The sequence below is a fragment of the Alexandromys fortis genome, unplaced genomic scaffold, assembly GCF_014885135.2.
Source record: "Alexandromys fortis isolate MF-2015 unplaced genomic scaffold, M_Fortis_MF-2015_v1.1 scaffold_60, whole genome shotgun sequence".
In the NCBI taxonomy this organism is placed as follows: domain Eukaryota; kingdom Metazoa; phylum Chordata; class Mammalia; order Rodentia; family Cricetidae; genus Alexandromys; species Alexandromys fortis.
The window spans coordinates 3,239,127-3,265,757 of record NW_026067946.1 but is presented as its reverse complement, the minus strand read 5'-3'; the positions used below and the strand labels follow the sequence as shown (position 1 = coordinate 3,265,757).

Sequence of the window (26,631 nt, the reverse complement as noted above, 5' to 3'; positions counted from 1 at the left end):
TGTTCCCATGCAGGGAGCACACATATTTCCCAATTATGTAAGAGTTGTAAACAATTTAGCTTTATAGGCCATAGAGTCTGCCATCAGAAGGCGAAAACCATCAAAGACAGATATGTAAAAGAATAAACATGACTGTTCTGCAATAAATATTTATCAAACGAGGCCAGGTTAGGCAGCTGGCCAACTCTGGCTTATGGTCCATAGTTTGTGCACCCATGACCTAATGTCTGAGTGACTCTGGGGAACTATCTTCCTCAAATCATACATGAAGTGTGAAAGTCTGTCCTTGCTCTGGGGATCAAGTACTCTGAGCTCTCTTCAGAAGAGAAATGACTTTCCAAGAGAATTAAGTTTGAAATGCCTAGGTACCCATAATGCTTAGGTATAAAAGGGACTATGGATAAAGAGTTTCCAGGCAGGAAAGAGAACATCCCTTTTGAGATTCTGCTTGAGTCTGCAGTGCCCTGGCACTGACTAGCAGGCATAGGGCCACTCTTGGTGTCTCTTACTACCATCCTCTAATCTACTCTGGTCAGCCATCAATTTCTGAACAACTCTATCCTGAAGTATAGTTCTTGGCCTGAGACATAGCCTTTGGCTGGGGTCTTATTTGCCTTGAACTAATTATAGATAGATGTCTCAGCCTAAATATAATTGTAATCCCTTTATGAGGAGGAATTAACAAGATTTAAATGCTCAAGTATCCCCAAGACTTAAAAAAAAATGCCACAAAAATCTTCATTTCTATTTTCTATTTAAAGAAATGACTTGAGTTCTGTTGAAAACGTAACGTAAAACAAAGCTAGTCTCATTCCACATAGGGCGTGTTTTGTCAGGCCTGGCAGTAGGCCACGGGCTGTCAGTCCGACTGTAGAGAGCAAATAAGTCCCCAGTGCCTTGGAATTCATGTCCAAGTGAAGGAAATGGATACCACACGTGCAAACCCCAAACCCAAACAAAACCACATGTTGTACATGCAGTTCAGAAAACAAGCTGTGATTATCACTGAACAGAACTGGGGGTGGCAGCTGCAGAATCTGTACGTGTGTGCCTGTGACTGGCGTGCTGGTATGCGTACACGTGGTTGAATGTCTGAAAGAAAGTGACAGCAGATCACAGAGGAAAAGCAGTCGGGAAAGGCCTGGCGGGCTTATAAGATTTGCAGAGAGAAGTGAAGAGAGAAATCAGAAAGCCAGGCAAGGAACTAGAGGAAGGTTTTAGGCAGGGGAATGGTCACACACCAAGCTATGCTCCAGTCACAACCGGAGTCTGACTAGGGTGAGAAAGACGTTGGCTTGTTTGAGGACCTGGAGGTGAAGCGAGTAGAGAGGAAGGGAACAGGGAACGAGATCTGGGAGGGGAAGGTTACAGGGGTCTCCATGGTCTAGAGTCTGAGTTCTATTTTGAGAAAGGTGGGTAATTGTAAGCGTCTACTTTGGGTGGGGACACTAGCTTCTGGCTGTCATTTGCAGAGGTAAATGTAGTTGCTAGGAAAATAAATGGATTAGAGGAGTCAAGGAAAATGCGGTCCTTCAACACCATGGCTGACATGGGGGATGAAGGGTTGGACAACTTTCCTGGCCGTGGACTTCTGAGCATAGGCAAACATTCAAAGAAATATCTGGACCTGTGTTAGATGTAGAAATGTTTCCTGTGAGTTAATGCAGTATCATGTTTTCTACATCAGGTGGGTAGAACAGACACAGAAGTGATGTCTTTTGAGAAAGGAGACACACCCAAATTCACAAGCAGAAAAAAAAAAATGGACCACACAAAAAATTACTCTCTTTCCTGTGAATTTAGTAGAGAATCCCATAGGGGAGAAAAGCTGTGTTTTTGTTGTGTTTTGTTTTGTTTTTGGGTTTGTGTGTGTGTGTGTGTGTGTTGTTGCCTTTTGTTTTTCTTCCTGTGCTCTTCTCATTGGCCCAGTGTCTCACACGCAAACTATGGTCAGACCGAGACTCTAACTGGAGAGTTAGGGCAAGGGAGAGCATCTTATCCAAAGTTAAAAGGCATGTCATAGGAACAAAAAAAAAAAAAATAAAATAAAAAAAGGCAGTGATCTAGAGATAGAAAAAATAAACATTTGGGAAAAACCTCAGATTTCATGTTTTAGCCAACAGTTGTCTTTGTTAGTACCACGTGACCCGGTTACAACCCAGAATACCATCTGTTAGCTATGAAAGCATCCTGGATTAAATAATTGCTAAACAAAGGTCAGAATTATTATGACTACATTGCTTCACCGAGAAGGCATATGGAGAGGGAGGTATACATGTGTGTGTACAGTATGTGCTAACAGCTAAGGAATTCTGTATTCAGAGAGGGGCAATTAACATCAGAACACTCAGTGAAGTGATAATAGATATAAACAATAAGCCTTTAGCTCATTGCTAGTCATATATATATTCATTAAGGTATATAATAAATACACATATAGTCAGAGTGCTCATAAATATGTAACAACAAGTTAATATACTATTGAACTCAGTTCATGGCATTTTCCCCTCAAAAATACTAGGTGATTGTGTAATGTTACAATCAGATAAATCTTGGATTGCTTTATCTGTTTATTTCCAAGTTAGCCATCTTATATATGAAACACATGACATTCGGCAAACCACAATTAAAACCACGTTTCCCTCATCAGCCAGCCATTCCTATGTAAAACACATATCAAATGGAATTTAATTATCCTAACTATTGGGGCATGAATGGATGATAAGACATTCCCAAATAAAGTCTTCTGAGGAGATTTCTGGGAGAAACTTAGGGCAAACAGCAAGTGCTGTTTCGAATTAAAGTCATTTGAACGGACACTATCCGTTCCTTGCCTAAACAAAATAGGTGGTGTTGTGGTCCACTCTTAATTAGATTACCTCTAACATGCCCAAATTAATTGTATTATTAATTTTGTGGCTGAAACTTCACAGTTAACTAAGCTAATTGGGATTCGAAGCCTGAAACTGTGCCATCCTCCACACGTTGTTTATGTGTTGCTTCCACGTGTACCGCCTCGAACACTGACCCCAGAAGGTCTTGAGATGTTTCCCCCCGACACTCTATCCATTCTTCCTACATAATGTGGCGCTTAAAGCTTCTGGAGCTTGGGGCTGGGTGATGGCTCTGAAAGCAGGTGCCACGCTGGCATGAGGATTTGAGTTCAGATCCCCCAGAAAGTACATGCAAAACAAAAACACCACAAGGGTGCTGTAACCCACCTACAATCCCAACTCTCAGAAACCACGTGATTCCTGGATTTACCCCCGAGAGCTCTGTAGCCAAATCTTAGTTCAGTTCTATACCATCGAACTGAACTAAGATGAAGAGCTAGGTTAGACATAAGACTGAGGATACTAGGATCAACCCATCTGCGCATGAAGAGAGCAGAGAAGATCATCAAATCAGCATAGCATGAACAGACTCTGCAACCCTGAGAAAAAGACTGTGGCCTTGGTATTGTTTAGCTTTTGATTCCCTCCAGACTTTCTGCTTTGATGAAAAAGATAGACTTCTATTTTTCTAAGTGAGTGATGGAGATTTTTTTCTTTTTACTTATGGTTACAAACAATCCTCAAAGATACCAAATCAAAGTAACCATATTGTAACAATTAGCTTGTGAACTCATGAGTGGAAGGGTGTGTTATTATGAAATAACTTGCAGTAACGGTGACAAGAACACAAAAGTTATGCCACAAATGCCTGCTCGGGACTCCACTACCTGAGGAAGGATGTTTTATGAAACGAATTCATCCCTAAATCCAGCTCCAGGCCCTTCTCACCTGCCACAAGTGTCCTCAGATGATGGGACACATATCATCAGGAAACAAGCACAGGAGGAAGTCACTGGGGACTCTACTGCCAGGCTCAGTTCAAAAGCACACAGAATACCTGTGTTAGGGGAATTCTTAGCCTGAGTTTAGAAGAGTTGGTTCTCGGACCTAAAATCCAAAATAATTCTTCAACCTTGGTCATCACTTACAGAAGGCTAAGAAGCAAGCATCGCTGTTACTGGTTAGACTGTCAATCATACATTGTCCACATCGCTTTTCAACTCTTTATTTGTTAAAGTCTCTTGATTGAACCATTTAAAAATTCTGAGCAGAACTGGAGATCATCCTGAACCCCATTGGAAGAAGGGTTGAGAAAGGCCAGTTCACAGCCAGGAGCTGCGAGTTAGCCTGTGTCCAGTGCACAGCGTTGTGCCAGTCAGCTGCAATATGGGGGAACATGGCCACCTAGAGTCAGCTAACAGGGAGATGGAACAGTGTCCTTGGCGAAGGGAGTGGGGATGGCAAGCAGGATTACAATGTACCATACGGTTTGGATGAGGTTAGAAAACATGCTCATGTTTCTCCAGAACTCTCAGTATTTCCAGGACTGTGGCTGAGATGTGTTTTTATTGAATCTAAATAAAATGTGGTTTGAGTTAGCTGGAGAATGAAAACTTGGGAACTTCTTGGGGTATTTTAATAAAAAAGGAGAATAATTTCAGAAATGTCACTAATAACATTTTCCGGTCTGCTGAATTATGTATAAAGATGTGATCAAATATGAAGATGGCATTTGAAAGAGTTGTAATAATAATTGTGATATATATATATATGTGTGTGTGTGTATTTTAATGTGACAGCATTTTATCTTTCATTTAATCTTAATAACAACCCTTCCAGGTGACTTTTACATCCCGCAAAACAGGAAGAAACAAGTCTAGAAATGATAAGAACTTCACTTAAAATTCCACAGCCAATAGGAATTTTGGATCCATGCTACAAACTTAGCTTAGTGCAAGTCTATGTAAGGGTATTAAAAACAAAACAAATAAAAAGACAATAACAATAAAAGCTATGCACACTAGAAAAGAAGTACTAATTCTGGTAAACCTCTTTTTCTGCTTTTACTTAGAAAATCAGACCTATGAGAGAGAGAGAGAGAGAGAGAGAGAGAGAGAGAGAGAGAGAGAGAGGGAGGAGAGAGAGAAACAAGCAAACTTTGGACACTAGAGAAGTTTGGACGGTTTGGCAAACCACTTGCCCTGCTTTTACTTAGAAAAATTAGACCTTACCAATATATTTAAACAATTTGCTTGGCTCTGTCCTTCCTCCCTACAAATGGTGACAATTCAATTACAATTAAGAACTGAGAGCCTGCAGAGATGACTCAGTGGGCAGAGTGTTTGCTGTGCAAGCATAGGACCTGGGTTAAAAAACTCCAGGATCTATCTTCAAATATGAGGGCTCTTGCTTATAACCCCAGCATTTGGGGTGAGCAGAGAGACAGACAGATCCCAAAGCTTTCTGGCAGATTAGTCTACCAGGTTCAAGGAAGGTCTCTGCCTCATAAATTAAGGCGGAAAATGGCAGAGGAACATAACCAGCAGAGAAGTAAATGGCGAACTATCTTGACATCCTGTCTTAGTTAGGGTTTTTATTGCTGTGAAGAGACACTACCACCACAGAAACTCTTATAAGGAAAACATTTAATGGAGAGTCCTCACTTACAGTTTCAGAGGTTCAGTCCATTTTCATCACGATGGAGAGCATGGCAGCATTCAGACATATGTGTTGCTGGAGCACAGAATGCTACATCTTGCAGGCAACAGGAAGTTGACTATCACACTGAGGGAAACTTGAGCAAAAGAGACCTGAAAGCCCACCCCCCACAAAGACACACTTCCTCTAACAAGGCTACACATCCTAAAAGTGTCACTCTAAAGGCATAAGTCACAAACAATGACACACCAGTTTGGAATTATGATTAATACGGTGGTATTTATTTAAAGGGGAAAAAACTTACAGATAACCGTCCCAAATAACAGCCCTCTGCGCAATCAGGAAAGAGTCTAGTCGCCGGAAACGGAGCAGGAAGCAAAGAGAGCGAGAAGGGAAGTAGCCACATTTTTAAAGGGAGAGAGACCACACCCCAATGGGCTGGTATCTCAGCGGCTATAGGCTGGAGGAGCGGAAGGACCTCCCGCAACATCACTCCCTTTAGGGGTCATTTTCTTTCAAACCACCACACTTCCTAACAATATATTGTTGATAATGTATTTTCCTATTATTTAAGTTCTGTGTAAATAAGTCAAAGCAATAGAGGAGAAGAGTTCAGAGGCATTTGCCAAGATTTCGGCAAAAATAGGCATATGTCTGCTATGAGTGACACAGGATGGGACATGAATTGAAAGATTTAAATGTATATTACATATAGTCTCAGTATTAGGAAGAGCCACCCACTGGAACTTATCTATATACATCCATCTATATGCTCAACTTAATATTCATTCATGCATGCAGACATGTTTCCACTCATAGCCATACACGTATCCTATCAAGCAATTCACAGCACCTAAATACTTACATCAAGCTACACCTCCACACCACTGGTAGCTCCCTTGTTCATGCCTACCTACACACACAACCATCCACATACTTAGACTCATCTATGCACATACATGCTTACTCCCCTAACTCCATGTACTCATTCCCACTAACTTGTATCCATCTACACACTAACCCACTCACATTTAATTTCATACTCACATTCTTCCACTCATGTCCCCATCTTCTCATCATCATCACACACTTAAACTTCACCCTGACAAAACCTCATACATAGTGTACAAAAACTTGCCTCTGCCTATAAGTCAAGCCCTGCCATTTTGCAAGCTTGACATGCTTTAGGTACTGGTATCTTTGCACACTCATCTGCTCCAATGGCTAAATTTATCTTTCCTTCTTCTCCTGCTATCTGATTTCTATTCATCCTTCAAAAATAACTTCACAACTTTTTGTCATAAGAATGAGCATAATTGCAAAACTGAAATCATCCAAATTGCACTTCAACAGTGGAGCAAAAAGTGATATATAAGTAAAATCCTACATTATGCAACAATTAAAAGCAGCAGATTATTGAAACATACAACATGATGGAATCTTCAGGAAATCATGCTAAATAAAAAAAGTCTATATACTGTCTAAGTTTATTCATGCAATATTTTTATGTAGAAAATTTTAAGAATGAAAGATAGATTACTAAGAATAAGCTTACTGAAGTAAGTGGTTACTAGGAGATGGAAATTTGAGAGAGATAAAGAAAAGAAGGTAACTAAGAATAAAAATAGAGATCTTTATAGTAGTGGAGTCATTTGGTACCTTGTCTGTGGTAGTAGTGGATGCTTACATATGCAGTAAAACTGCATAAAGCTTTACTCATATACACAAACAAATTAAATGGTATTCTGGATTTTATTTATCTAGTTCCTGGGTGAGACACTATACTGTAGTTTTGCAAATTGGAGGAAAGGGAACAAATGAGCAAGGGATCTTCATATTATTTCTTTCAACTATATTGAATCTATAATTATCTCAATAAAAATTACTATTAAAATATAATTATAATGTTATCATCACACCTAAAAATTTAATGCAGTTTTTAATATTTTGTCAGCAAGATACATTTTAAAGGGCTATGGTATGAAAAAGGATAACATGAACCCTTGCCAGTGGAAATTCCCTAAATATATGAGAACAGTCAATTCTGTCCCACACGAGGGGAAACTTGGCACACAGCAAGCCATATGGCTGAAACTGGGATCTGCAGGCATGATGAGAAACAGATCAACCACTCACCCAGACCTGAAACACCAAGCTCTGAGCGGAGTAAGTGTCCATATGCTTTTTCACAAGGGGTACACAGCAGGAAAACAAGGGACTCCCACTTTTGGGATGGCTCCATCATATTAACACCAAACATTTTTCTTCGTATAATCCTTGTTTATCTTTGGAGAGGTTTCAGATATGATCCACTTAAAAAAATAATCTCTCAAGTATTAAAACGAGAAGCATTTTTTTTCTGAGTATCACACACAATACTCTCCAGTGTTCTTTTTATTTTTTATGGTTTATTTAATTTTATTTTATGTGCATTGGTATGAAGGTGTCAGATCCCCTGCAACTGGATCTTCAGACAATTGTGAGCTGCCATGTGGGTGCTGGGAATTGAACCCAGGTCCTCTGGAAGAGCAGTCAGTACTCTTAACCACTGAGCCATCTCTCCAGCCCCCTCTCCAGTGTTCTTATTGTACAGCATACTACAGTTTTCCTCCCTGATTTGCCCATGTTTATGCAGCTCCCTCATTGAGTATGAGCTGGGTGACAGTGATGCCCACAAACACCTGATATCAGGGATTACACAGAAAGCCTACACAGGGGACCGCGAATTAGAGGGTCTACATTATTCCAGAACTTTAAACAGAGAGAGAATGACTCTACAAACCAGAGATGCATCGTCCAGTTGCTAGAAAAGGCTGCTTGGAGTGTCGCCAACACACTTGCAAAAAGAAAGGAATTCTGCTATGCATGGGACACCATCATTAATAAGAAATGCCAAGCCGGGCGGTGGTGGCGCACACCTTTAATCCCATCACTTGGGAGGCAGAGGCAGGCTGATCTCTGTGAGTTCGAGACCAGCCTGGTCTACAAGAGCTAGTTCCAGGACAGGCTCCAAAACCACAGAGAAACTCTGTCTCGAAAAAGCAAGCAAACAAACAAACAAACAAACAAAAGAAATGCCAGGAACTGGCCAAAAGCAGTGTACATTTAAGTCAAGTTTCTGCAGAGTATATGCTACAGTAATTTTATTTATGCCATGGTCTGTTGTCAACTGAAGGCTGCATAGCCCTTTTTGGAGCCGGAAGAGGAAGGGTGGTGGGTTTGTCATGTCCATGATTGACTGTCTCAAGGTCTTATGTTTGTCCCCGAGTTTTATACTATAATAAACGGTAAAAGAAATCCCTTCAAGTATACTTAATGATGATTCTCTCTGATAAACATAAGCAATGCAAAACAAATAACATATTCAAAAAAGACAGAGAATAATGAGTGGGAACCAGAAAGACATACTGACCTCAGTTGAGGTAAAACAGAATCAAAGTCGGCAGGCTCTATGAGATTCTCACCACCCTAGAGAGCGACACTAAGACTACTGAACAATTTTGTATACTTGTTCATCTGTTATTATGGAGTGATTTTATTATAGCTCATTCCAGACATCCAGCTGGGGCATCTTACCAAGGCCCCACCCACTTAGCTGTTACCTATGGATATGGCTTGCTTGATGTACCATGACTTAAATTTCTACGGTAAAGTATGGACAAGAGTAGTGCAATGATCTATTTGCAGAAGGCTGTGGCATTCACAAAACTGAGTTCGTTTTTTTTTTTTTTGGAGATGGTTTTATTTCTTATTATGTTGCAAGTTAGCATAAAATCAATGGCTTAAAAAGCACTAATTCAGTATGTGACAGTTCCATGACAGTCAGAGGTCTAGCAGGGACCTTACTGGGCACAAGCTGAGATGGTAAAAGGTTACTTGCTTTTTCAAAACCCCTTAGAGAGAATCTGTTTCCTACTCTTTCCAGATTCCAGAGGCGACCCACACGTCTTGGCTTTTTTTTTTCCTCTGTCTTTTAAGTCAGCAAATGTCTGCTGAGCTCTTTTCATGCTTCAAATTCTTTCTCTCTCTGCAGCTTGGGGACAGGCAAGGCTCTTCCCGTTTGTGACTAGAAAGAGCCCATTGCTCCTAATATCCAACACTCTGCTTTCTGTAAACTATAATTGAGCTAACACTTAAGTTATACATTTCCCCTGGAAGCTTATTAATATAGCTTTTATCATCTGAGCCAAATTATGGCAGCCAGAGAATCAACCACTGCAGCCTCATTCTTTATTCATTTCCTAATTCTGTCTTTATTGCACTGGGTTGTTCTAGATGAAAGGATTAAGATAGTGCTGAGAATGATAAAGAATGATACAGAATGTGAAATGTAGGAAAAGAGCCAGTTAGAAACACAAACAAAATAAGGCAAACACATCAGCCTTTGCCGTCTTCTGTGTAACTGAAAATATACACGTACATCTTCCTTCTCTTTACTACAGGGGAGCAGGGCAAGACAGCAGATACTCTGGCATCCATGGTGCTTGACAGTAATTTAACATTGAGTGGCCAGAACCTTCAGTCCATTGTAAGCCACAAGATATCTAAGCCATAGCTATCGGGTTTTGAATAAAGAGCTGTCACCATATTTCATGCTTTGCTGGGCTGGCAAAACACAGAGAGGAAGTAAGTTCCTCCCAGAGAGAAGGAGATGAATTCTGGTGATCTTCACCAGCAAAGGACATCTTATGTGCATTTTCCCGAGAAGAAAAAAGATGTTGTGCAGAGAATTCTGGGTCATCAGTGAGTTCTAGCCATAAGGTCTGTGAAAGAGTGTCTGCACGAGATGCAGTGATATCAAAAAGCCTTGGGGTGGCATATCTGCATAGCAAGATTTTAGGACCACAGCAATGAAAGCCCACGGTGAGAACCAGTGTTTAGCTTGTAGGCCCAGGTAAAGTACCAAGTCTCCAGACTCACTCCCTGTCAGCTAACAAATCAGAAGATAGAGCCTCCCTCATTGGTGGATTGGCACAATAGAAATCCAGCCTACCCATAGACCCTGGTCTGCTTTTTCCTTCCCGCCCAAGGACTCTCCCCAGATACAGCTCTGGGTAAAGAGAGCATTGTTAACAGTGTTGAGGCCAATAATGAATGTTCTTAATGATCAGTTTGAGAGTTAGCCAGGCTCCAGGAGACTCTGACCTCCTGGAAGCAGATAGAGCTAAGGCACAATGCTGTGTCTGTGATTAGGTCAGTGCGGGATATGATTAGAAAGGTCACTCTGGCACACAGTGACAGCCGTCTGTCTTTTGCCAATCTACCCTAGCCAAGGACAGCCATAGGCATTGTGTTCGTCTCTACCTGGACACACTAGTGCAGTGACTATGCTTCAAACGCTGTCACCCTTGACTTGGCAGCCTATGCACCAAAAGTATTTCACAAAGCGACAATGACCCAAGAGGGCTACAACAGTGGAACTCTGCCAGGCATCCATGTGATGAGGCTAGGAAAGCATGCGCTGATGTGAAACTCTTAAAATTTGAATGCTGAAACCTGAATATTCTCCCTAATTTCTTGTGATAATCAATTTAAGAGCTCATTCTAGGCCGAGAGGGAATTACAGTTCTGTTCTTCCACATTGCTAGTTGAATCTAATTTATACTCACTTCTTGGCAAAATAGCTTGGCAGCAGAAAAAGTAGACCAAATTCTTCAGTCCTCTCTAATGAGAGATTTTCAACCCAAGTCCTGAAAAATTCTACAATTGCTTGTGTTGTTAGTAGATTATTTGATTCTTTCATGACTAGTTCTTTAGAAAGAAGACATCAATGTCCCACATAGGAAAAACGCTGAGTGGAAAGCAAGGTCCATTGACTCAAATAGGACACTTCAAATGGCGTGCATTGATAATAAAATGTGCAAATAACTTCAAAGTGTTCAGATGACCCCATAAAACACTTTTTTCCCCTTGCTATTACTTCCCCCATTCTATTATCCTTGTTATGGGTTTTCTAAATCCCAGGTCCTTTCCCCTTTCTTTTTCAAATTACATGCGCCATCATTCCGATCCTTCCATAACTTATAGACATTTCTCCTTATGTCCTTGATTCTTTTCTTCTTGGATCTTCCCCCTCATTCCTCAAACTATGCATTTCATCTTCAGCCCACTTTCGTTGGCAAGATTCCCTCCTAAATTTTCACCAATAAGTATGTTGTGACTTTAATCGTCATATCTTTCAGAAAAGATAAGATATCTTCAACTGGATTCTAAAGTTTCTGACGAGTTAGGATTTGCAAATCCTTGACGTGGTTTTCAAATATCCATTTCAGAAGACTGTGGGAAAGGGTCAGTTTTGAGAGAGGTTCACAAGCTATCTTACAGACTCCAGTGGCCCTAGGGTGAAGCCTGAGCTATAAATTAGCAAAGTGAACCGACTGAGAATTTAGAAGAGTCCACACTGGTTATCTGACCCATGGCTTTCCTTGCTCTTTGGCTTATATTGGTCGTGTGATAGGAATGTATCAAGTTAGGCTAGATCAAGTAAGTGCAAACAAGGATTCATGTGATATCTCTAAATTTAAATGTGGTGGCAAGTAATTCATTTTTAACACTTTGAATGCTACAATGAAAGCATACGTGTAGGCCACATTGGTCTCTGAGCCAACCCCTGGAATAGAATCATATGAAATATGAAGAAACACAGTATGTGAATGCGCTGGTTAGTTTGTGGTTGTTGTTGTTACTGTTAGTTTGACAAAATCTATAGTTATCCTCCATCAGATGGCGCTGTGGAACATTTCTTGACTGATGATTGATGTGGAAGGGCTCAGCTCCCTATGGGAGGTGCCACCCTGGGGCAGAAGATCCTGGGTTGTATAAGAAAACAAGCCAACGAACCAAAAAGGAGCAAGCCCAAAGCAGCATTTCTCTGGGGGATCTGTTTCAGTTCCTGCCTTCAGATTCCTGTTCCCAGGCTCTTGCCTTCAGTTCCTGCCTTGACTTCCCTTGACATGGTAGACAATAACCTGTAAGCCAAGGAAACTCTTTCCCTTGCAAGTGCTTTGGTCAGTGTTTTATCCCAACAATAGAAAGCAAATTAGGATAGTGTACTAGCCTGAATCCTCCCTCCACCCTCTTCTCTGTTACTTCTCTTTCCTCATCTTCGTATTTCTATACACAACCGGCCTCTAGTGTGGTTATATTGGTGGTTTCATAGTCGTTTCTCTACTACGCCACACATCAGTCTGACAGTTACGTGGCCATACCTGTGTAGCATTTACAACTTTGTACCTTGTGATTTGGGTACTCAATATAGAGTAAAAGTATGGGTTGGATCTAATACTAGCTTCCAAGGGGTGATATTATGAACCTTTACAACATAAAAAGTCCACGCAGAAGGCTCTACTTAGAGGGGTAAAATGTTCACTTCTCTCCTTTCCCTGTAGCTTGTCTGATACCACAGACTATTGTGCCCAGACCTGACAGTTAGAGTGAATGGATATAAAAGAGCTTTGGAATTAAATGTCTTTATAGTGGGAAAAAAAAAACGAGGAAGGGGATTTCTTTAAAAAATTAACCATTCAAATTCAAATCGGAAATACCCCGTATTCCCTCAAAGCCACGGCTCTGACTACATGACTTTCTTTAAAGCATTCCTATACTTATGCATGAAATACTGTTCTTTCAAGCTATACAGCTCCCAGGTCCGAGCTGTTCTCATGGGACCTGGTGTCAGTTCATATCAGATTTCGTGAGGACCACACATTAATCTCTCTGGTTCTTCCCAGAAGAACACTAGCCACCCAGCTCCCATCAGCCCTTCTGATAACCCTTGGTCTCTGAATGGGGTGGCTTTATCCTTATTTTTATATATAGCAGGAATGACCTCATGACTGGATGATCAGTAGGAACAGAAAGTCATACAAAACCAAAGGAACTCTCGCTATGCCTAAAATGACAGGTTTTCCCTTACGATGTAGTTTAATTAGTGACAAGAAGAGAAGTGACATTTTCTAGCTCATAACATCATTTAGTTAAAGTTACAAAACCACATTTCCAGGGTTCTGAGTGAGTTTTATGGTTGAGGTAAGCACCCTAATTTCTAACAAGTTAGGAAAGAATTCCTTTACATTTCTACTTACTGCAATACTAAAATCATGAGTAACCCGAACAGCATAATTTTTTTATTACTTTTTCTAAATCTGTTCGTAAGTATCAGTAAACAAAAATCATATAAGTTATTTGAGCAGAGGGAATTTGTTCAAAGTGCTGTTGATTAGCAATGAAGCCGATTCCTAAGTAACCAAGAGTAAAAACGAACAACAGAAGGGAATGACAGCTCCATTCCCAAGACTGGAAGACGAAAGGGAAGATGCCTCAATTATAAACACTTAGACACTCAGAGGAGATACCTAAAGAGTCAGGAACCAGAGCTTTCAAGTGTCAACTGGCAACTGGCTGCAGATAATGTCCAGTGGAGGATAGTAGGTCTTTCCAAGGGTTAGAAGACAAAATGGGATTCCTCTGCAGCTACAGGTCAGAAGTGAGATGCATCATAAAGAGGAGATGCTGGAGAGATGCTCACAGCCTTCACAAGCAGACCAGAAGCCATCAATAAAGAGCGTGTGGGCTCTTACTGCTTCCTGGAGTTCTGCCATTGCCACCCCTGCAGAACACAGCATGGAGCCCCTGAGGGCAGGGCAGGCTTGGGGAGAGAGTTTCATGAAACATAGCAGGGAAGGAGGTTGGGAGGATTGATATTAATTCAACCACGGGCTCAATAACTGTTCCCTAGTCAGGCAGTGGTGGCACATGCTTTTAATCCCAACACCCAGGAGGCAGAGGCAGGTGGATCTCTGTGAACAGGCCAGCCTGGTCTACAAGAGCTAGTTCTAGGAAAGGCTCCAAAGCTACAGAGAAACCCTGTCCCAAAAAACAAAATACATAAATAAACAATAAATAAATAAAAATAAAATAACCATTCCTCTACTTCTTTAAGAAACTCATGGGAAAAGTAGCTTTTGTTTTCTTGAAGAAATAGGTCACTAAATTTTTTTCTAAAAATACCTCTAAGGAATGAAGTTGCATGAATAACTTTTTAGAAAAAAAACATTGGTTTGATATTTATAGTTTTGAGTATTTTACATCTGACTTTCAGGAGGAAAAGTTACATATTTTAGCAAGTCAGCTTTGCTCTGAACATACACCCCTGAAATATCCTATTAAAAATAAGAGTTTGATTCGAAAGATTGTGACTAGAGTTTACTTTAAATAGTATTTTTTATTATTTGAAAATTTCATACATGTATACCGGTATTTTGATAATACCCACCTGAAATCTACCTCTCCAATTCCCCATGGACTCTCAAACATGTCTCCCTTCCAACTTCATGTCCTCCTCCTCATTATCATCATCATCATTATTGTTATTTTAGCCCTCTGAGTCCAGTTAGTACTGCCCATCTGTGCCTAGATGTGAGGCCTTCCACTAGGAGCTTGGGCAACCTACCAGGAGTCATACTTCTGCAGAAAAGGGACCCTCCCTCCCTCAACTGCCAATAGCTTCACAGCTAGGGCGGGACCTCGGTAGTGTTTCCCTCCTCCATCTGGAATTTGTGTCTGGCTTGATCTCATATAGGAAACCACAGCTGCTGTGAGTTATACATTCAGCAGTCTTGGTCATGTCCAAGGATAGCATCTCACAGCGCTCTCTCCCCCCAGTCTCCAGTTCTTACATTCTTTCTGCACCCCCCTCTTCCATAGTGCTTTGTGAGCCTTGACTGGGGAGGGGGCAGGTTGGTATAAATCTAACAGCCATGGTTAAGCACTTCCAGTCCTTTATCCAATGAGCATTCATTTTGTGCTGTAGCAAAGGCCATTGTTAAATAAAATATATCAGTTACTATTAGGTTTTCATGAGCAAGTGACCGCTAAAAGACACAAACATTTGACTCATGGAAATAAATTCTAAGAAAGGTACCTCTTGCTCATGCAGTGTTTTTTACACTTAACAGAGAGACCCACGTTCATTCCAGTCTGTGCCTGTCATGTCAAGTGTTACACGGATGTAAACTCTTCCAAGATGGCTCAAGGGTTCCAGATATGATGTGCAAATTCTGAACATCAGTGCTTATAATCCTAGCACTTGGCAGCTGGAGGCCAGACATCATGAGTGCACAGCCAGTCTGCAATTAGTGTTAAAAAGAAAAAGAAAATCTTTCTCGAGTCCCACCAGTATGTCCACTAGCTCTAAAAAGAACTCATAGACTTTCAGCTAAAAAACATGCCCAGCTAAAAATTAGGGCTGCCTTAGCCAGGGGAGTTGGGCAGCATGACTTTTGGTAAGCAACGAAATATACCGCTGCCAGACTCTGGGAGGGATGTTACCTCATCTGCCACAAGCCTCGGTGTAAGTGGGGATATTTGCTCCTTTTGAAAAGCAAGCCTTCACAGGTAAGAAAGTAAGAGATTGTATTGGGAGGCCATACTCACATGAGAAGCTAGGGAAAATAGAGGTTACTGAAATGAGGTAAAAGAAAAACACAAAAGACAAACCTTTGCCTTTGAACTGTGCTCATTCAGAACGAGCTTCCCCATTTTTCTTCTAGTTTTGTCCATTTGAAGAATTTGGGCTCCAAACTTAGAGAAAAGGGGCTGCCTTGTGTGCTAACTGTATTTATTTTAAAGGACTAAAGCAGTTCTGAAGGACTTGGCTACACTTCAGATTGCATTCAATGTTTCTTCTTTTTAAAAAAAATGTTATTTAAAAGCAAAATGGGCTCTGGATTCCCACAAGAGTTACGTTCAAACTTGTGCTCGTTTCTCTCTTCCCATGAAGAGAAGGGCATAATCCCGATTAAATGTGAGCCCTCCCAGGTATCTCTTAAAGTTTCAGTTTGCAAATATGGCTAAAATGCCTATTTCAAGCCCGTCTCCACAGATGCTTGAGTAAAGCAGGCTGACCTTCCAAAGTGCTTCTCTTTGCGTACTAGCACCACTGTTTCATGATTCTGAGTGACAGGCCAGTGTCTTCATGTGAAGTAAGGATATGCAGTGAGCGTTTTTCTTTTTTTCTTTTTAAAGCACTTTTGGTTTTATAAAACCAACTTCCGGGGTAAAATAAGCAGCCATCCTTGCCCCAGCGCACGGCCTTGGCAGAGCCTGCAGCAGTGATATTAGATGCTACTTCCCAGGGCCCCCAAAGTCTACTCACTTCTAGGCACCTCATCCCTTTTACTTCCATGCCTTCACTTATGCTGAGAAATATTTGTAGGAGAGGGCACAGCAGAAGATGAAACCCGGAATCTCAGGACGCTTCCACCTCCCGCGGGGACTGTTCACAGCCCGCTCAGGTGCTCCTTCTGTAAAGGCAGTGGCAAAGCAGCTGCAGACCGACCGCCATTTGGCCTCATTGGTCTTCACAATCACCCCGTGTCTGTCGTAAAGACACACTAAACACTTCTTACACACCTCTACCCCACACCCAGCCCCTCCACTGCCCAGTTACTTGAATGAGCCCGAGGAAGCTGGTGAATTCAGAGACAGAATGTGTTGCACCTCAACCAGAAGACACTTGTAGCAAACCGTATTTACGAGAAAATGAAATGACCCCTTCCCAAAAGGAACATCCTTGTCTTCGGAAGCGCCGTCTCCTTATTCTGTTTTTCTCATCTGGGCTCTCTCCCCCCATTTCTCTTTGCCTCTCCGAAAGGGAACACAGAGGCTGGAGAGAGCTTCGTCGCCTGCCCAGGAGGCATATGAATAGTGCATTAAAACAGGGTGGAAACTAATGGGAAGCCACTCCGAGGAATTCAGGCTGAGGGGATAATGGAAAGAGGCGCACACTGGAGCCAGCTAGAACTGGAATTGAACCCCAGTTCTGTCTTGGGCAACTTACTTCTCTTCTCTGACTTGCAGTTTGTTTATACAATTGAATAATGATTTCTGCCTCGCCATCATAGCAGAATTAACTGAATTATGTACTTAGGAACATGAAAATGAGTGCAGTGTTTGGCCCCACAGTTCCCTAAATCCTATAGTCCCTTCCCTCATGAGAAGAGGGGTAGAGGAGTTGTTGGGGTAGGTAACAGAGTTTTTCCTTGTTCTACTGAGAATTGTCTGTCTGTCTCTGTCTGTCTCTGTCTGTCTCTGTCTCTGTCTCTGTCTCTGTCTCTCTCTCTCTCTCTCTCTCTCTCTGTGTGTGTGTGTGTGTACATGTGTGTAGGGAGGAAGGGGTCAGGGTCCAACACAGACAGATGGAGAAGCAGTTTGAGAGAACAGAGCCTATTTTATTGCCTTGAGTTTCCTAAAATCTTTCACTACTTTCACTGTCTGTAACTCCTGGTATCAGGGAAAATGGATAACTAGGTCAAGTAGTCAGTAGATCTGGGGATTTTACCCACATGCTGATAAAGGGTACTAAAATCTCTTCCCCATGCTCCCCGTGTCCCCCAGCCCACTTTTCCCATCCTCTCCCTGTCCCCTAGCCCACTCTCTTTCCTAAGGGTACTGAGCAAGTGAACCATTTTTTCTGAGTTTCATTTTCTGTGCTGATCACTCTGTTTAGGGCCAGCACATTCTTTCGTTGCCACGTGTTAGCATCGCTGTCTCAGGAGCTGTCAGAATGAAGAATCGTCTCCTTCTCCATGCCAGACCTGAGTTGATCCTCTAAACTACAAAGATTCAGGCCTTTCTTGGCACCCAAACCCAGGACCTTGGCTCAGCTCTCACAGCCCTTTTTATCCCTTACGACGCTTATAACTGGGGTTTTCATGTTATGAGCCTAAAGTCGTATATTTGCTGATGATGCCAAGCCTCTGATCAGGTGCCTCCCTGGGACCTAAAGAGATGCTCTTAGGCTCCAACCCTGACTCAGTGATCTGGGAAGAGAATGAGGCATGAGATTTCTGAAAACAACTTTCCTCAGAATTAGGTTGTTAACCCACAGTGAAATTTACTCATGACTTTCTTCAAGATAAAAACTCCTTGTGCTTCTGTCCATAGCAAGATCTCATTATTTTATCAGTCTTTCCTTCTGGTTTATTCTTTTATTTTAGAGAAAACCAGAGATCATGTGTTTCTTTCTTTACAAAAATATGGAAAATGTTTATTTATAAAATTAAATATGATATGTAATAAAAGAACATCAGTGCCCAAACATCTTAGTCCCAAGGAAGGTATGCAATTATCAAATGCTGGTTCCACGAATATTCAAGAAGCCAATGCATAGTGTCACCAACAATACTTGACACATTTAAATGAAATTTGTTTCACTTGTTAAATAGTAAAATGAAAAAAAAAACATTTTTTTGCTTTGTAGAACAGTCTGAGTGTCACCTAAAATATCTGACACATTCCAAAAAAATTGTTTGACTTTTAAATAGGCTTAAACACAAGTTTTTTATTATTATTATTATTTTAAAGAAACATTCTGAGAAACCTGATGTTTTCACAATTATCAAAGGGGTCTAGGGCACTAAAGGGTTAAGACCCCGAAGGAGGAGGTCTGTGGGGTCAGGAAGGTTTTCTACAGGCTCTGTTGATTCTTTTAATCTTTGTAGTTTACCGTTTTCTCTTCTGTGGATATGCCATCCTGTACTCTGCCTGTCGGTACCTGTCATCCATGTCTATGGGAGGTCATTTTCAACCTAATTTGTGTATAATTTTGCTCTTCTAGTTTCAGTATCCTGCCTGCAGTTTGTAAAGGAATTATTCACATTCGTGTCAGTGTTTCTTGAATATTTATAATGTGCTGGTTACTGAGCTAGCCAAAGAAACTACATGGCCAGTTTAAAAATACTGCGTACTGCCTGCCTTTTTATCAGTTTATGATCTAAGTTGTGTGTGTGTGTGTGTGTGTGTGTGAGAGAGAGAGAGAGAGAGAGAGAGAGAGAGAGAGAGAGAGAGAGAGAGAGAGCCCGTATAGTAACTTCTTGATTTATGTTCTTTACTCCTTACAGATCCTGGACACATCTGAGGCTTGATGGGGACTTTCCAACATTCCAGTCTGCTGTCCTACAATGAAGCTCTGAGTCACTGACCCAAGTACTGGCAACAACTTGGAAGTCCAGGACAGTCAGCGTCATGCACGGTCGGTCAGTCTAACTAAGCAACAGCCTAGAGCTAGCGTGGCCTGAAACTCCAGCAAACGCTAGAGGAAGCCTCCAGCGTTCATGGAAAGAGAAAAGGAAAGGATTCCCAGCCAATCCCAACGAAGTTTCCACAGCTCCAAAGAGCCCACCTTCCTTATCCATCAGGGTGCCCTGCCCAGTGACTCTCACTTGACCCTTCCGCCAGAAACACAGTGTAGAGATCTCACCGAAAACATAAAGACCAATGCGCAGCAAAGGAGACCCGGAACAGTGATACTATCAAAACACCCAAATAGAATTATGTCAGGGAACCAGCCTAGCCCTCCGGTGATTCCATCCCGCAGGCCGGGATTCCGGATATGCTACATCTGTGGCCGAGAATTTGGTTCCCAGTCGATTGCCATTCATGAGCCCCAGTGCTTAGAGAAGTGGCGCATTGAGAACAGCAAACTGCCCAAGCACCTGCGGAGGCCAGAACCCTTCAAACCACAGCCCATCGGTGGCAGTGGCTCCTATAGCCTTCAGGTAGCCAACGAGGAGGCATATCGGAGTGCGCAGGCTCAACTGCTCCCCTGTGACTGCTGTGGCCGCACATTCTTGCCAGATCGTCTCCTGGTTCACCAGAGAAGCTGCAAGCCAAAGGGTGAGAATTCCAGAAGGCTGGGCACGGATGGTCCCGATGCTCCTACTGGTCTCAAGAAAGCTTCCAGTGGCATTCCAGCCCGACCAAGGACTCTCATCTGTTACATTTGTGGTAGAGAATTTGGCACACTGTCCCTTCCTATCCATGAGCCCAAATGCTTAGAAAAGTGGAAAATTGAGAATGACCGGCTCCCTAGAGAGCTGCGTCGGCCACTGCCCGAGAAGCCCCAACCTCTTCCAACTGGACAGCCCAGCCAAGAAGGGTCAAAAATCCCTGATGCGAACTTAGAAAGGAAAGGCGACCCAAATGTACCCACCAATTCCAAGCAACCAAGGAACATGGCGGCCCCGAGTGAGGACAAGGTAACTGGCGTCATATAAGATGAAGTAGTTGAACCGGGGACATATTGCATCTTCGAAAGGGATGAGAGAATTGTTCCGAGAGCCTGCCACATCAGCCCCAAAGATGGTTTCTCTCAAAGTCTTTCTTACTTGTGTTTTAAGGCGGTCTGTCCAAGTGGATCTCCTTTTGGACTCCGGGGTCTATGTCTCTTTTGGCAAAGTAGACCTAACAACAACACACTTGCCTGATTGGTTCATAATCCTTTTCAGTCCTACGGCCTTAAAGAGATGGACCCTTTTCCCCCCCTCTGATCCCTCACCCCAATAATCCCTGGAAGAGACTGTTACTTAAAATGAGTCATTAATGCTGTGTCTACGTTACAGAGATATAATTCCCATTCCAACAGCCAATGTTTATTGCTGGTTTATTTTAGTCGTCTACCTTAGGAATTCAGTTCTGGCAATGCTGGGTTATGCTGTTTGAGTTTATCTTACTAAAATAGAATCTGTGTCAAAAACCCCAAATGACTTTAGCAATAATTAAACACTGGGGCGCTTGCTAAGCCTATGTGCTCTGCAGATGCAGTATGGTTTTGTTTAAGGCATACATGTTATAAGCGGTGGTGGGGGTGGGAGGGTGTTAGCCCCAGGATGGATTCTGAAACAACTTGCTATGCTTGCCTGGTTCTGGGAAGTGTTCAGTTCTGTGCTGTTCTGTACCCTTTATGGAAACTCTTCATAGGGTTGGGTCCCCCAACTTCAGTCATTCTAAACAAGCAAGAACTCAGGTATCAGCTGATACGGTCAAAGTCCTTGGCATTTTACTTGGGGTCTCACCACCAGCGGGATTGCGTGGGGGTCCTTATGGAGGTGATTAACTGGACAATAGAACATGGTGCATGCTCTCTGTCCTACCATTAAATCGTGACACCAGCCTGTCACATCTTACGTGTCAAACCTGTAAGAGATGGGGGGGGGGTAGTCTTTTTCTCACGGTGATTTGAATTTCAAGAATGCTCCAACCCCCTAATCACAGCCTCTTGACAGCAGCCTTTGGCTCGATAATGTTTTTAAATTAAGTAGTTTAAAGGGAACAAATTCATACTGAAATTAAACTGGAGTCATAGGGGCACATCTTTTTTATTGTGATCTAGTTTCTCTTGCCTTTGCTTTTTATTACATTCATTGCTTTGAGGACTGTCTAGTCTTGCTCCTAGTTCCCATGACTAAAAATCACGAACTTACTGGTTTTGAAGAATCCATGGCACTGATCCTAAAGCAGAGAAGTCCGCTTAACAGACCAGACAGCTTTTCCAGTGAACACTGAAAAGAAAAAGAAAAATAAAAACGGCTAGATTCTTTGCTTGAGGAAAACCCAAACGCTTAAGTGTGCCATGAGCTCCAAGTGGGTTTCATAAACCCAATCTGCTTTTTCCATTTCCTGCCTGCTGCTTTTCTTCCAATATGTGTGGGGTCTGGAGTCAGAGAGCAAAAGAGTCTGTGCCACCAATCAACATAACCCTTCCAGCATTCGAACGTAGAGCCTGCTGCCTGATTGCAGGCATTTACCCCAAGAATTCTAATTACAGATCTAGAGCTAGTGAGGCCTATAGGCAGGAATCGTGTGTGTATGGTTGTAACACACACATTGTGCTCCAAGACTGGCGTCAACAGGCTGAGCACAGCATGCTTCCCCAGTCACCGCTGCTAAAAGAGACTGATGGGGCCCCATGGTGTCACAAAAAGACACCTTCCTTACCCACCCAGTTTTCTGGAGGAGTCAATGTCAGCAGAAGTCAGTGGTGGCTTCTCCATGATGCCTGTGTGTACGTGAGAGTCCAGGGAAGCCCCTGGAGGACTAGATGTTGTCAGTGTACACCCAAACCCTCAAAGGTCTGGCCTTGCCCACGTGTCAGTAAAAAAGTAGCACCTGTCACTATTGTCGGGGACCAGCCTTGACTGGATTCACACGTTCCAGGGTAGGAGCATGAAGATTAGAATCATTAAGCATAAAGGAATGGAGATAAAAGAGAAATGAGAGAAGAAACACAGAAGAGCATGGAGATGCACATTCAGTGATTACTGAACCTGCCTCGTGTATTTTCCACTTGCTTATATACATCACTCCAAAGGAGAAGAAGGATGCAACAGACTTCATTAACATGATAAAATGGATAAACAGAGCATCTCTGACCTTTGGCCAAGATGGACCTGATCCACCTTTATACTCAAAATACTAATTAACCACTCTAGGTCAAGACGTCTTGTTTTGTAGCCACGTGTTGTCAATAACTTTGAAAGAGCAAAAACAAGCCCGGACTCTCTGACCTCTAGTCAAGGTGGAACCGATGCACGTTTGTGGGCCCGGACACTCTGTTACCCATTAGCTGGCATATTTGGGGCCTCAGTGAAGACGCTGGAAGGTCGTCTAACCAAAGGTTCATTTTCAGACTTAAATCAAGCTTGGGTTCATTAAAATGAAGCACATTTTAGACTTCACTAAAGCACAAGATCTTTTGGAATCGGTGGCTGTTATCTGAACCCTCAGGCACTGCTTTCAAAGTGCATGCAGAAGAAAGCCTTTCCTGCCTAGTGAACCTTGCTTTCTTGGTCCCGTCGTTTGAAAGTTTAGCTTCTTTCTACCACTTACAACTTCATACAATGAGTCACTATTTTTCATAGAGTGCTGACCTCTGCATCCTTAGATTCTGGAGTTGTATCCGCCCATGATGGCAGACTGAAGCGTATATGCCTTGCTTTGTGCAGCTTGGATGCCTGCTTCCTCTTTTTCTCTTGTCAGTTGGAGCAGTTTTCCTTTGGAATTCTTGATCTGACTTTGGAGTAGCATCAGTCACTCGGCCTGATAGTCTCAAGAGGCTCAACCTGAATTCCAGAGAGGAAAAATAAGTTCACAACAACAGGCATGGTACTGGGAACACAATTTGCTCCAACTGGGTGGCAGTGACTTTTGCTGGCCAAGTGTAGTGTTGCTCAGAACATTCCTCTGCTGTAGACTGGTCCTGCCTTCCCTTCGGATACAGCTGCTGTTGTTTGCCTTCTATCAAAGAGAACCAAAATAAATGCCAGCAAGAGAGAGAGAGAGAGATCTGAGGACTCCTGGGAGATCTAAGTGGGCATCTTGCTTTGTCCTTATATGAACTCAGACTCCCTTGCTACGTATGATCTGAAATACAGAGCCAAATCTATGTTCTTTGTGATCGCACAGAAAAATTGTGAGGTGCTCTAGCAACGTTTAAGAGGAATAAAACCCTAGTGTGGAATGATGGAAAAGTGCAATTGTCCTGCAGCTGCTGCTGTCTGCCTCTATAGTGACAAGCACCACTGTGATTGTCCAGGGTCCATTGACTGACTGTGTTGTAACGACCACCATTGTGGCATTTCCTTCCTCCAAAAGAAGAAAAGCGTGGATGAGCTACACCTAGTTTAAAATTGTTATTAACTTCATTTGAAGTTTTGATGCACAGTGTGGAAAGATACAGATTATTGTTTTGATTTTACTATTGTGCTTGCTTAATCGAGTATTCTGATACTCATTTTGTAAGTGATTTTCTAGATATCTGCTGAAGAGTACGATAGAGGCTAGGATTATTCCTTATGTTAAAACGGAAAGAATAAATGTTAACAGTTGGGGGATCCTTTCAGAAGCTGATTGTTACAGCCTTTCAGTCAATTGGAACACAGGATGATAGTTAAACACATAATTATAAACCCAAACACAGCCTTTGCCCAGTGACTTTCGCTAGGTAAGGCTGGGGTGGGGAAGGTTTATTGTTTTAAGACTTTGCTGATAATACATGAACAGTTCCTAAAAACCCTGCCTTATGTTGCAAAGCAGACGCTATTTTTATTAAGGGACGTTATTATTACTTACTGTCTTTTCCGCAGAAGACTTTCTCTCTGAATGTGGCTCCGGGTACTTCTGGCATCCCCCGGGCTCAGGCTTCCACTGAAAGCTGCTCAGCCGTGCCGCTACCATCTGGTGCTGCCACCTGCTGTTTTCTTTTAATGTCGTCTGTACCATCAGATATGTGACTGCGTTTCTTCTTCTAAAAACATATTTATTTTTATTATCTTTAACTACGTGGATGTGAAGGAGTGTGTGTCTGTGTGCCTATACGTGTATTTAAGTGAAGGTCCCCAACAAAGCCAAAAGGGCTCAACCCTTCCTGCAGCTGAAGTTACAGGTGGTCGTAAGCTACCTCCTGCGGGTACAGGGAACTGAATTTGGGCCTCTGCGAGAGCAGTAAGTCCTATTGACTGCTGAGCCATTTTGCCAGCTGCTATTCCTCTTTTTTATTTTTATTTTTTTGTGTGTGAGCATTTTTCTTTCACGCATATTTACCTGGTTTGCTCAGAGGTCAAAAGAGAGTAGCAAACCCCCAGGAACTGAAGCTACAGATCGTCGTGAGCCATCACGCACATGCTGGGAATCGAACCTCAGTTCGAACAACAAGCAAGAACAACAAATGACCTTAACCACAGAGTCATCTCAACAGCTCCTCCAGCCTCTCCCCCCCCCCCTTATAACTTCCAAAATTTGGAGAAGGTACCATTGTAATACAACCAAAAACTTCAGTTATTTGGTCCTATGGTTATATTAGATGTGAAGTTAGAGGTGCCATTTTCTGGGGGGAAGTATCTCATTCCTTGAAGCAAAATATCTGATGGGACCATCACAACAAGGAAGGCAGGGCAGAATTCTCATCTCTGTGAATGCGCATCTGTTAAACAGAAAGAATATGGGAGCTTAGGGACAGGAATGAAAAAATATGAACCAGTTTTACTCAGTATTTTATGTATGCATCCATGTTACTATGACAACCGCCTAAGACAGAGTCACTTATGAAGAATATTCATTCTCACATTCTGCGGACAAGACAAGATCAAGGCACCAGCAGCACCTCTGTCTTAAAAGGAATGTTCTCTTGTGTCCAAGATGGCGCAGTATGCCGCTCCTCTGCAGGGAGCAATGCTTGTCTTCACAACAGGAAAACAACGGAAGAGCGAGGAAATGTTTGCTGAAACTTCAAACCCTTTTGTAAAGCTGTCAATCTTATTCTCAAAGATGGAGTCTGCATGGCCCAATCTCCTACCACAGACTGAGCCTCAGTATGTGTTTTACTGAGGATGGTGGGTCAATCTGACGTTTTAGAAGGGACACAATCACTCAAACCATTGCTTTTTTGTGATTAGCACTTTGTATCTTTGTATGTATAATCTGCTTTACACTTTCTCACATTTGTCTGGTGGGAAGTGTGAGGTTAAGCCATTGCCCAGAGTTAGGTAACAGGTTCAAAAGTGGGTGCTAGAGCCAGGTCTAAATCTGCAGGAGCACATCTTTTGCTGTCTCTGTGAAGAGCAGAGAAGTGATATAAGCAAGGGTCCATGGGTATGGTGGAACTCAGTGGTAGGGGACCTGGGGTTTCAATACCAAGTATGGAAAGGAGGGAAGGGAACATGGTTGCCCTGCAAAGTCTGAGCAGTAGATAAGACAAAGAGGAAAGAAATCTGCTCACCTACCAGTATCCATCATTAAACATTGATCCAAGTACTAAGTACAAACTCATTCAAAAGACAATAAACTCAGCTCTTGGTCCTAGGAGGAAATGATAGGAAAATTTGAAATATGATCATATGGTATCATATTTTGATAGCACAGTGTGTTGTGGTAGGAGGCCACACGTAGGGCCTTGGCTAGAGAAAACCTTTAGGGAGGTACTTCAGCTGATACCAGCATTAGCCAAGCAGGTGTGGAATGGGGCTGCAAAGGGAGACCACACACTGATATAACCGTGGAACTAAAAGAACCTCCATGTGGCTGGCATCTAAGGGGTTGGGTGATGATGGCAGAGCTTTGTGAGAGTTGAAATGTGGAAGGTTGAGGACTCAGGCCGAGGAGAACACCCAGCTCTTTAGCGGGAGCACTGACTTTAGTTGCACCATGTTCTAGGAAGGGAAGGAAGCTCTGGGGAGCCAGGATCAGTAGTTTCATCCTGGAAATGCCAAGTCACGATGCTACTGAGATATTTAAATAACTTGACCTGGGCTATATGAGTGAGTCTGGGACTGAGAAGAGAGGACAAGGCTGGGATGTCCATTTG

At 42.4% G+C, this 26,631-nt stretch overlaps 1 protein-coding gene across 1 annotated transcript in view; it reads left to right on the top strand.

Annotated features, from left to right (window-relative positions):
- The window catches only part of LOC126506039 (zinc finger protein 474-like), a 48,390-nt gene that overhangs the window by 5,134 nt on the left and 16,625 nt on the right, over positions 1 to 26,631 (top strand). Inside the window, exon 2 of the mRNA XM_050149321.1 lies at positions 19,394 to 20,530. Within this exon, the coding sequence (XP_050005278.1) occupies positions 19,607 to 20,530 (924 nt within the window). The 5' untranslated portion in view covers positions 19,394 to 19,606. The remainder of the gene's footprint in view (positions 1 to 19,393; positions 20,531 to 26,631) is intronic.